Genomic DNA, 13,084 nt, shown 5'->3' on the forward strand with positions numbered 1-13,084 from the left:
AAGACTTTTCACAAGTGCCAAAACAATACATAGATAAATAGAAACATCTCTGTCTTGCTAGTGTATTCAAAGAAGATAATTGAAGAGGGATTGTTGTGTATGTGTTTAGTTTTTTTTAAATAAAACGTTTTATTTTAAGAAGAAATAGTCAAATTTATCTGTTCTTTCCCTTTTCTATGGGAAGTATCTTTGATAGGAAAAATAATTAACTTTAAAAAATCATATTTGGGGCACAGTAGTTAGAGTGTTTGCATTGCACATGGCCAACCCAAGCTTGATCCCTGGCATCTCATGTTCCCTGAGCCTGACACGAATGATTTATGAGCATAGAGCCAGGAGTAATAACCATTGAGCGCCACAGGGTATGGAACCGGTCTTCACAGTCCCCCACCAAAAAAATTATGAGGGTCAGAGGAATTGGATAGCAGGATTTGATCCTTGATGCCCCATTTGGTCCCCTGAGCTTGCCAGTTGTCATCCCTGAACACCATTGAGTGTAGCTGTCTTTGGTTTCTGAGCCATACCCGGACGTGCTCAGGGTTGACTCCTTGCTCTGTGCACAGATGTTTGTCAGATTTTGTCACTGCTGTGTGGAGATCTGCAGATAAGGCTAATTTACAAAAATGTGGTATTAAAAGTTTCATTTTAGAAAATTTACTTGAAATGTGCTGAGTACAGATTTTTAAGTCGTATTCATTTAAAGGTTGTTCTTTTAATTAGAAATGTATTGGAGAGCATAGTTCTTCTTAGCAATTTTGTTTAGCTAATATTAGTTTCAGGCTACCGTTCCTTTTTCGAAAAGCTAAAACCCATCGGAGTAAAAAAATTTTTTCCTTAATCATACTTATCCAGATCACTTCTGTTTTTAAAAAGACTATTCACCAGAAAGCTTCTTTTTAAAGTCTTAAAGTGTGGATTGAGGACTTGCAGTGATAAGATAAAATAAATACTTGGGATAGTCATTATGTTGTGAGTTTAACTGCTTATGCTATTTGAAGAACAGCTGGAGGTCTCTAATAACTGCTTTTCCTTCAGAGTGTAGGACCTTGTCCTTTTAAAAATAATGTATTTTCTTATTCAAAACCTAATGTTTGTTCATTGAAGTAGATTGGAAAATCACTGGTAGTCTCACAGACTAATAGCATTATATTAGGTATGTTGGCTTATAACTTTTCTAATCTTTTTCTGTAAGTTCTCTAAAAAATATTTGCAGCATTAAAATACTGAATTTTCCTTCACTCCGGTTAACATTTTAAATACTAGAACATTTTATACATAGATTACAAACTCAAATGAGTGCCATAAGACTTACATAATAAAAAAAAATTAAACCTTTTCTCCCTGATTTTTTCTCTACTTCTGATATCTGTTCCCTCTATTCTCTTTCAAATATTTCCTTGATTTTCATTTATTATATAGTTAATGATAGGTCTGCAATTGTTAAAATTTTACAGATTGATAATACTTTGACTTAACTACTGTTCATCCCCCAGAACTCTTCTTGCTCTGTCATAAGATTTTGTTGATTTATTTAACTGTTTTCTGGAATCAATCATTATCATTTTCTTTGTAGTGTTACTCCTTCATAAATAGAACACTGAAACTTATCTAGTGCATTTAAAAACATCCTGAGGGCATCTTTCTTGTAGCCCACCCGTAAATTTTCTTTTAGGACTTTTCTAATCCTGGGAATTCTTTTATTTTTTTTTTCCTTTAAAATTCATGTTCTGGATTTTACATTCTTTCCTTGATGGTTTATTTCTCTGTTTTACTGTGCCTGTCTTACGATGCCTTCTATCTAATGGGGTTTAAATTTGAGTAACTTATTATATGGAAACATGTTTGTTATAGATACAATGATCATAGATAGGGTAGTAAGAAATTATGTGTAAGTAACTTAGAGTATAGAAAACATTAGTTTATTCTATATGATTTTTCTCTTTGTTTTGTGTATCCATTTTTTGTGTCTTTTGGGGGTAATATTTTTGGATATTTTTATTGGTCATATTTGATGATAGTTAAACACACCACAGGTAAGGCTCAAAAAACCTTTTAAAAAAGAAAAACAAATATTTTTTTCCCTGAGAATAGAGGACAGACTTTTCTTGCTTCCCTGTTTCTCTTTTCCTGTCCATTTTATCTCCCTCCCATATCCTTACCCTCACATTTTCATATTTCCTTTTTTTTTTTTTTTTTTTAGTTTTTTGGGCCACACCCCTTTGACGCTCAGGGGTTACTCTTGGCTATGCACTTAGAAATCGCCCCTGGCTTGAGGGGACCATATGGGACACCGGGGATCTAACTGCCGGGGATCTAACTGCCGTCCATCCTACGCTAGCGCTTGCAAGGCAGACACCTTACCTCTAGCGCCACCTTCCCGGCCCCCACATTTCCTTTTTTACATTGAACATGCTTAATTTGAAGATTAATGTCTGTCATTCTTAGCATTTTTTTCGATAACTTTTTCCCTTTTTTGTTTTGGTATTACTTCATTCTGAGATTTCGATTATTCAAATATTCAGTCTCATATAGGCATCATCTTTATTTTATCTTTTCCATTTTTCTAACAGTTTATATTTTGTAGGATGCTTTGATCTAATTTTTTTAATCCTAGATTTTCTTTTTATTAAAAAAAATTCTTCACAGGGGCCAAGAGACGAAACACAACTATAATACATGATGTGTTCGCCTTGCACTTGGCCAACCCTGCTTTGATCCTCAGTTTTTCATATATTTTCCTTGAGTGCCACCAAGCTTATTTGCTAAACCTAGAACCAGGAGTAAGCCTTGATCACTGCTGGGTATGGCCCAATGCCCCCTCCCCAAATCTACCTATCTGCTATACATTTATGTGTATTTTGCTAATCCATACACATTATATAACATAACCAAACAACTTTTAAGACCCCATTAAAAATACAATTACTTTCTTGTAACTTTCAAGACCCTGTTAAAAAGTACAAGAATTTTCTCGTTAATCTTTGTTGTTGTTATCTTGTTACTCTATGACCATATCCTCTCTATTCTTATTCATGTCTGCCCATTTTTTCCCTATAGAATCCTCTATAATACTCCCAAATCGGTTACTTTCTTAAAGATTACTGAAGAATCATATTTATTTTTTTCTCCGTACTCTTTGTTATGTTTTAGGGACACGTGGGTGGTTCTCAGGGTTTATTCCTGGCAGTGAGCAGGAACCTGGGTTGGGCAGTACCAAACCCACTCTTCTTTCAGAGACCTTGTTTCTTTTTCATGGGCTTCCTCGTTTATGCAGGACTCAGTAGTTGACTGTTGTTAAATTTTGTGCAGTGTGTTTATCTTCTACACAATACTCAGTTGTGGGAACAATGCCTGCCTGTTTTGTTTTTATCTTGAATACTTGTTTATCATTAGATTGAATTGGAAGAATGATTAAATGGTTTTTCATCCTTATATTTGATTATAATTTAAAAATTACTGACCTCTTAAAATAATGTGTAGTTTAAGAATAACATCATTTCACATCAGCTATAATTACATAGTTGAGTATTTATGTATTTCAAATTCTGAAATGAAATCTGGGGAACTTAATTTGTGTCTACAAACTTAAGATTATTATTTTTAGACTCTATATATACATTGCCTAGTTTTAAGTTTTCACAGGCAACAATTTCTACTACACTTAAACCCTTATATAACTTGAGTTTAACTGTTAGTTTAACTTTAATAGTAATTCCATATATGTAATCAGTACCAATTCAATAGAGTAATTGTGATAAAAATCTTTGTTTTGTTTTGGGATCACACTCCGTAGTGCTTAGACCTTAGTACTTCTGGCAGGGCTCAGGGGGTCTTAGAGGATGCTGGGTATTGAATCTACCCACTTTTTTATTACTGTGACCCCATGATAATACATTATCATTATGCAAGTGATAACTTAAATAGTGTGATATTCTTTGGCATTTCTTGTTATAATTTTTAGTACTGACTGGATGGAGTTTATTTAATAATGTAATTATGAAGTAAATAAGTTGATCATGGGATCTTGTTTGTCAATGAATTAGCTTGGCAAGTTCCCCTGGAAACTAAGGTTGTTTAATGATTTTTATTAGGTAGAGGTAAGGAATGAATCAGTTGCTTGCTAGAGACCTGACACTCTCTATCTACGGGTCTTTTCTGCATTTGTATGATCTTGTTTCATAGGCGTTTGTGAGGCTTGCATTGGGATTTGGGAATGAGGTCAGGGATGACTGTCCTGCCCTTTGAATCTGAACAGAGATTGAAGTTACTCAAGGTTGGTAATTGACCACATTCTAAGTAGATTTTACCAGAATTCTTAATCGCCTTTTTTCCTTTTTCTAAGTAGATTTGGAAACAAATGTGAAATATAGATTCTTATTAAATTATCAGTTTATAAAAATAATGGGGGAAATGCACTTTTCAAAGTACAGAAGGAAGAAATGTTAGATCTTTTTTACTTAATACGTGTGTTTAATATTTAAGCAGATATGTTATATTTGTCTATCTTTTGAGCTCTTGGTAATATTCAGGTAGTGTTTTAATCATTTATATTTATCAGTTAATTCTGACAACAGAGAGAACCACCTAGTTGTTGAGTTTGGAATTCTGTCTGCTATCTTATCTTTGGATTGCTCTACTGTTAATTCTAGCTCAGACTCCTTATGATTTCAGATCGAGCTTCCTTTTTCTTATTAAGGGTTAGAGGACTAGGGAACATTCCTTAGGTATCTTTTTTGCTCCTGAAGAATGATTAAATCGCCAACTGATTACTGGGGCTTTAAAGATAACTTTGTTTTGTTTTTGTTTTTGGACCACACCCAACTTTGCTCAGGGGTTACTCCTGGCTCTGTGCTCAGAAATTGCTCCTGGAAGGCTCGGGGGACCATATGAGATGCCAGTGATCAAGCCCGGGCCCATCCTGGGTCGGCAGTATGCAGGGCAAAGGCCTACCGCTGTGCTATAGCTCCAACCCCAAAGATCATTTTTGAAGGACCACGATTTGAAATAGTATAAAAAGGGTTAGATCCAGGTGCCTAGTTTTACCCTAAGTTTACTGTCTGCCACAGCATAGTGTGGAAACACACCCATATCCCCACCACCACCGCCACCACCACCACATGGCCTATACCACTGAGCCAAGCATTGTCTGTGTGGTAAAAAATAAAAAATAAGAAAATGTTTCTGAGTACATCTGGTGGTACTCAAGGCATAATCCTGGCTCTGATTTTGGCCGTCTCCATTGGTGGGTTTCTGGGGCCATTTGGGATGTTGCTGGGTTTGAACCTGGGTTGGCCACTTGTAAATCAAGCACCCTTCCCACTGTCCTTTCACTCCAGCCCCCAAAGAAATCTTTGCTGGGGGATAGGGAGATCACATTCATTAAAAAAAAAAAATAGTTTTTGCCCTGGCAAAGAGAAAGACATTTCTTTTCCCACCTTTTCCCCTCTTTCTACTCTAGTGAATTTAGAATGGATTGATGAAAAGACTTCTGTAACCTTCCTTAAAAAGAATGTCCCTCCTGTGCACCACATATAAACACCTACTTTGGTAGTTATTGCCTTTAAGGCAAGCCTAATAGAATGAGCGATTTCATTCACACTTTAACAAATAGAGCTCTTACATGGCCAGAGATCTCCCATAGAGGTCTAGATAGAATGCAGAAGATAAAATCCTGCCCTCAGGAGGGGGTCCTTCTATTTAGTGAAGAAAAAAGACTTCCCAAAAAAGATGTGGTGGAAAATATTAGTATCAAAGGGCTAAAAAGAAGCTGTTCGATGTTTTAGATAGATGGTTTTATCCTGAAATCTCTTCCAACCCTCAAGTGAGAGAGGCAAGCTTTGGTCCTATTTTGGCACATCTATTACATGCAATAAGAAGAGGAAGGATGTTGATTCTGAAATGGGAAATGCCTGGTGTGTTTGGAGAGTCTCAGTCATGCTTATGGTTATAGATGATGCGAGGGATTATATACAGTAGGAAGGGTTTGGAGCTGCTGAATAGGTTTTCAAAGACTCATCTGAAACATGCTAAAATGCCAACTCAAACCCTGTGAGGAATGTGCTATTCTAATAGACTACGAACAACATGGAGAGCTTGAGATAGAAGAGATAGAAGAAGGGGGTTGGCAGGAACTGTCAAATTTGGGTTTGTTTTGATTCGAGAGGAGCCAGAATTTGTTGATAAATTTTCATACAAAATAGATTCCGGAGAGCAAAATTAAAGCTAATGTTTTGAAATGAGCATCCAGATGGCAGTCACTGGTACATATATTAATCTGGAGATATAAAAAGTTGAGTTTGAGTGTATGATTAGAGAGATAAATGTGAACTCATCTGCAATAGATGATGATTAAAAAGTATTAGACGTGGATAATATCCCCCATGGAAGCAGTGCAAAAAGAGAATTCAAGTTCAAGCGATTGAATATCAAGACTTCATTCGACATTTAAAGTTTGAAAAAGAAAAGAGAATAAAGGAAGTCTGGAGGAGTGATAAGGAAATCAAGAGAGTATAATGCCTGATTGGGAAGAGAAACATGATGTTTTATGTTCAACCTCGAGACGCTGCAAACATTAAGGCATTTTGAGCAAGTGATAAATTCATTTTATCCTTTGTAAATGTCACCTTTTTAACATAATTTTAAAAGATTTAAATTTAAATGATAGCTGTTATATATCGTACTTATTTCATGAGTTCTTATGGTAGAAATTACTGGGGGAAAGTACAGCCAAATGCGAGTGAATAGTGTTTCATGTTGGTGTAACTGCACATCTGTAACTGTTTTGTTCAGCTTTAGCAACTGGTTAAGGTATAATTTGCATAGATAGTGCACGTAGTTGTATGCAGTAGTTACTTCTCAGGATTTTTGGCTTTTGTTGCTCAAATGTACATCAGCAAATTAACAGTTGTTGCCATTTTAACATCAAAAAATAGTTTTGAAACCTAAGAAATGCATTATTCCCCCCCCCCCAAATATTTTATTCCATAGTATTTTCTGTTGTCACTGAACTTCCACATGTTGTACCGGTTCTTGAGTTCCTCCCTTCATACGTAGCTAAATAGTGTGGGTATGACCACCCAGTTCTTGGATTCAGCAGTTCTGGGGGGCTAACAGACTGCAGTGAGACCTCACATCTGCGACCCTTTGAACTTTTTCTTTAACTTTAAATACTGTCATATATAAATGTGAAATTAAAGGTAGCAAGTAGTGGTATGCAGCCAGTGCTTGTAGCCTTTAAAAACATGAAATTATGTTTTCCATAAACAATAGCCTAATTGAAATTCAGCTTGCCCAAATTTATTGTTATGGAGGACTTGGTTAGGTTATTCTAGGACAGCAGAAACTATAACTTATACAAGATTTATTTCTCTCTCTCTTTTTTTTTTTTTTGGTTTTTGGGTCACACCCGGCAGTGCTCAGGGGTTTCTCCTGGCTCCATGCTCAGAAAATCGCCCCTGGCAGGCACTGGGGACCATATGGGATGCCAGGATTCGAACCACCATCCTTCTGCATGAAAGGCAAACGCCTTATCTCCATGCTATCTCTCCAGCCCCTGATATGTGTTTTTTTTTTTAATAATGAAAATAACTCTTAGAAGTAATATGATTCCGGGCCGTAGTGATAGCACAGCAGTAAGGCATTTGCCTTGCATGAGTTCAACTGGAACAGACTCGGTTCAATCCCTGGCATCTCATATGGTCCCCCAAGCCTGCCAGGAGATTGAGACTAGTATGTTTTATCAATTGATTGTTCTTAACACCTGCTTTCTGCTGCAATATCGATAGCATGTAGCCATTTCAACTTAGCATTGACACCTGCATTTGGGCAGATAATAATAAAGGAAAAGAAGCATCTTCCCCTTTTAAGCTTCCTTCCCAAACATGACCTGCCCCGGATCAGTTTCATATCCCATTAGCCAGATCTTAAAAACATCAGATCAGGGACTGGCGTGATAGTAAACAGCAGATGGGATGTTCACCTTGCACATGGCCAACCCGGGCTCCATTCCAGACATTCCATATGATTCCCTGAACCTGCCAGGAGTAACTGGAGTGCTTATTGGGTGTGGCCCAGTATCAAACAAACGGAAAAAAAAAAAAACACAAAAAAACAGCACATTAGTTTACTTCTGTGAAGGTTGATAAAATTGGGTAGCACTCAACTTGTTTAACATTTGGGTCCTTTTGACAGAATTAGATATTTGTACAAAGCTAACAGTATTTGTGTCAAAAACCTTATCAACAACAGGAATGGATATTTTTTTAACACTTTCTTTCTGTACTAAAGTAAACTTTGCCTAGTAGTCATTTTATGAAGTTGTGTACTGGCTGCATTTGCTTGTAACCAGTCTTACATTCCTTATTATCAAAAAGGCAGTCATGATAGGAGAATCATAAAAGAGTAGTCTGGAGCCAGAATTCCTAGGTTCAAATCCTGACTGCCAGGATAGAAATGTGCTCAAGTTATTTACTACCATATGGCCTGGTGTCTTCATCTTCAATGGGAAGGTTCTAATACCTCAATCATAGAATTGTAAGGGTTAAGTAATTATCAAGAATTTAATTAAAGTTCTTAGAACTTAAATTTTGTTATTACAATAACTTTCCAGGTTCATTAAATTAACTCTAATACTACCCTAAGTAAAATAATAATTCTAAAGGTTCACTTTATAAAGATATAAAAAATAGGAGCCAGAAAGGAATAGAATAGCAGGTAGGGCATTTGCCTTGCAGATAGCCAATCTGGTTTAATTCCCAGCACCCATAGAGTCTCTTGAGCCCCACCAGGAGTGATCCCTGAGTGAAAAAGAGCCACGAGTAACCTCTGAGCACCGCTGAGTATGGTCCAGAAAGAAAAATTAAAAAAAAAAACAAAAAACACTACCGTATTTTCCGTACCATAAGATGCACTCCCCTCTCCCCACCAAAAGATGGGGGGGGGGGATGTCTGTGCATTTTATGGAGTGAATGCTGACTCTACCAATGAGAATTTCTTGGGGCTCCCAGAAAACTAGAAGAGTACTCAAAACTTAAACTCTCCATTTGTTAATGACAGTCATAATGATTCTTAATGTCACTTGACTGCTGATTACTGAACACGGTTGAAATATTATTCTGTTATAGTTTATTAAATATGTTAGTACACCATTTGCTTTAGAATTTTTCTTCTTGTTTTCCTCGTCAGGTGCATCTTATAGAGTTAAAATTACAGTAAATTAAATATGTAAATTATTTTACTATGATAGACAAAAAGTATTATGGGCCTAAATTAGCTTATTCCATTTTAGAATATTTGTTATTTGGAAAGATTTTCCTATGTAAAGAACTAATTTTATTTTAGAATACGCAAATGTAAGCATATAAAATTGGTATACAATCTAGATGCACACACTTGTAGATAGGTATTTCTTTTGAACATGTGATTTAAAAAAACATTCATTGTCAAGAAATTAAACCAAAGGCAATGAAAATATCTGATTATCTCTGTTCACTTTCCTGGAAGTGCTTATTTAAGCATTCCAGTGTGTATCAAGCTAGCTTTTACTGTACATAACTTTGTTTTTGACCTTTTGTATTAAAATTTTACATTTGTATTTATTGCTCCTCCCAACTTATAAGCAGAAATTGCTGTACATTAAGTGTACTTTTTTTTTAAAGTATATTTAGTTATTTATTTTGGGCTTTGGGCCACACCCGCCAGCAGTCAAGGAGTGCTCCTGCTCTCAGAAATTGCTCCTGGCAGGCTTGGGGGGACCATATGGGATGCCAGGAATTGAACTCTGGTCCATCCCAGGTCAGAGAATTCAAAGAAAACACCCTACCGCTGTGCTATTGCTCTGCACCCTAAGCAGAAATTGTGTCATACTTTATGGCCAGTGTCCTATCCATTGACTCTCTGTGAGAGTTAATGGAACCTTGTTAAACTAAACAGTGATTCAGATTTTTTGTTTTTGGAAGGACTTTGATTTTCAAGTTCAATTTAGAAAGAGCAATAATGTTTTCATAGCTTTAAATCATTTTCCGAATGCGGTCAGCTGCCATAAGATACTTAGAAATAAATGTATTTCCAAAATAAACTCGGCCGCTAGGACAAAATGATGATGTCCTGAACGATTCATAAAGCTTTGCTTCTTTTTTTTAGTTATTTGTTCCTTTTGTACGTCTTCTGATTCCATTCAAAGAATCACAAGAAACATGTATGTTTTTAGAGTAGAAAAACTTTTAAGACATTTAGGTAACTAATGCCATAAACTACATGAAATTTGGAAATAAGCATGATAGGGGAGTGAAGATGCTATATACTTAACAGGGGAGTACTTTGTTTTTTGATAGAACTATGACGTGTTTCTGTTGTGTCTGAAAGTAATGCTGTTATTAAACTAGAGCTTAGATGATGTTGGGGTGTGTGTGTGTGTTTATAATGTATTTATATATATAAAAATTTGAATTTTCTTTATCTCTCACCGTTACAGATTTTTTTTAGCATCATTACTTATGCATTATCCCAACAAAATCCAATAGACCCATTTGTCCTGTATGAAACTTTAGATTATAATAAAAGGCCCTTACAGCATAGTATACTTGCTGAGGTGGCAAAGGTACCTGGTGAGGGGCCGGATGATAGGACAGCAGGAAGGGCATTTGCTTTGCACGCAAGGGACCTCATTTTCAGACTGCATGCTCTAATTGGGCAGATTAAATCCTTACCTTGTTTTCATTGTTATTTCAGTTTGGGGTTTATTTTGTCTTTTTTCTGGGATGCCATTTGGTGCTGGACACTGAGCTCTGTTCTTAAGCATAGAAAGCATGCATTCCAGCCTGTTGAATTATTTTGTTTTTGTTGTTGTTGTTCATTTTGAATTTTGTATTTGAGGGGAGAGGTGTATTCTCTGCATCTCATATGGACCTCTGAGCCTGCCAGGAGTGATTTCTGAGTTCAGAGACAGGAGTAATGCCTGAGCACCATGGGGTGTGACCCCCAAAACCAAAAAAAAAAGGTGTAGTCTGTGCTCCTCAAGTTAGGAACTTGCTAAATATTGCAAAAAAAAATTGCAATCCTACAGACTTATTTCTCAGCAGTCTTCTACTTGTATTTCAGTGTACCTTTCTAATAGACTATTAGAGATTCAAGCAGTAAAGGAAAATTCTGTATTTTAATGAACTAAAAATAAAGATTATTTTGGTTATTAGCATTTAGTCAGATAATTGTGGTACATAGTAAAAATGGTGGCAAAAATCAGTTTGTTGAAATGAACAGTTTATTTTCTTTTTCATAGTATATAATGCTGTCATCCTGCATTGTGTGAATATAGATTTGAATGCAAAGTGATTCAAAGTACACTACTACTTTTAAGCTCTTAAGCTTTAATTCACCCATTATATTGCCATACTAATTGCGAACTTTGAACAAGTTGAATTTCTAGTGATATTTGTAATACATTTTAAATGATTTACAAAACTTGAAAACCACTGTGAAATCAAAATGTGAAGAGTTCTGGCTGCTTTAAAATATTTTCCATGGTTTGAAAATATTCATTTATTTGCCTGGTTTTATTTTTGGGAAATATATTAAAAGTGACAACAACTAAAAATACCGAAAGAGACTGGATTATCTACATTGTTTCCACATTTCAAAACACTAGAGTTATTTTCCTGTAGGCATTTCTTCCAAAGGAAAACTGTGCTCTAAGGATCTAGGAACTAAGATAGTTAAATTTTGTTTTGTTTCCAACTTTCAGAAGTGATTTTAGTAAGCTCATACTTATATTAAATATTATCTTCAGTATTTTTATAAGTATACTATGATTAATAATTTCTTCCTTAAATTTATTTATTTTTCATATAGTTCCTTATTCTCATTTTTTTTCTCTTTTTTTTTTAAAGGCCGACTGAGCTATCCACATCCTGGAACTGACAATCTGTTAATGTTAAATGGTAAGTTTTATTTAAAAAAAATTGTATGATTACAATTGATTTGTATAAGTAAAGTGCTTGTATGCAGATTATTCTAAACCTTCCTCATATACAGCTATTTGTATAATTCTGTGAGTATAAGATAAAATTGCAGCTTGCTGTATAGAAAGCAGAACTAGGGTTCTGGAGCCCATTGTACAGGGGTTAAGGCTCTTGCTTGCCTGCTGCAGACCCTGTTCTGATCCCTGTCACCTCATTATCAGCACAGTTGAGCCAGGAGTAGCCCTGCACTATTTCTGAGTGTGATCCCCAATTCCACAACACCCGTCCTCCCAGAAATAACCAAATGAGAAGTTTGCATGTTTTATGGCTGTCCAGGCGATTACTGAAGTGTGTGTTTTTGTGGCAGTAGAATGCATTGCACTGATCATAGCTATTGGAGAGAGTCCCAGGTCTTAATATTGGCTTTCCAATACATATTATGCCCTTGTTCATAACATTGGCTTCTCTTCTGTGAAACAAAAAACAATCCCAAGTTGATTCTGAGAGTCAAACAAGATGTTTTGGAAATGCAATGAACTCTGTGTTTTGTACAGGATTGTGTTTTGGTTCAACTACTAGCTGGTCATTGTGCAGATACTGTGACTCACACCAACTTCCTTTCTTGCTTTGGGACATTCACTGTGTTCAGTGATTGGCAGTATTGCATATCGGTGTGTTAGAGTAGATGTGAGAATTAAACTATCCCTCACAGAGGTATTTTTAAACCGGAGGATAGAGGAGGCGAGGCCTTTTTAGGCAGAAGCACTAATAGAAATGGCGTTTAATTAAAATGGATAATTGTTGACCAGGGATGTAGCTCAAATGGTATGGAGCACAGTGCTGTAAATATGTAAGAGACTGGGTTTAATTTTCTGGCTATACACATAAAAAATTCTATGAATTTGCTTTCGTATCTTAGCTTTACTGAAGCACTGTTAGAATAACTTGGCCTCACAATTGAAGTACAACAGGCTGCAAAGCAGTAGAAAGGTAGAGCCTGTGGACTAATACTAAGACAGTATAACAGAAAAGATGGGAATTAGGTCCAAGCTACCTGGGAGATTGCTTGCCACATTTGCAGGATTCTGGACTGAGAACAATTCAAGAAAACTTAAAGGAAAGATTGATAG

General features: G+C 35.9%; 1 protein-coding gene across 1 annotated transcript in view; it reads left to right on the forward strand.

The window, feature by feature from the left end:
• The window catches only part of CPEB2 (cytoplasmic polyadenylation element binding protein 2), a 68,298-nt gene that overhangs the window by 18,142 nt on the left and 37,072 nt on the right, over nucleotides 1-13,084 (forward strand). Inside the window, exon 5 of the mRNA XM_049789967.1 lies at nucleotides 11,883-11,933. Within this exon, the coding sequence (XP_049645924.1) occupies nucleotides 11,883-11,933 (51 nt within the window). The remainder of the gene's footprint in view (nucleotides 1-11,882; nucleotides 11,934-13,084) is intronic.

The sequence above is a fragment of the Suncus etruscus genome, chromosome 16, assembly GCF_024139225.1.
Source record: "Suncus etruscus isolate mSunEtr1 chromosome 16, mSunEtr1.pri.cur, whole genome shotgun sequence".
NCBI lineage: Eukaryota > Metazoa > Chordata > Mammalia > Eulipotyphla > Soricidae > Suncus > Suncus etruscus.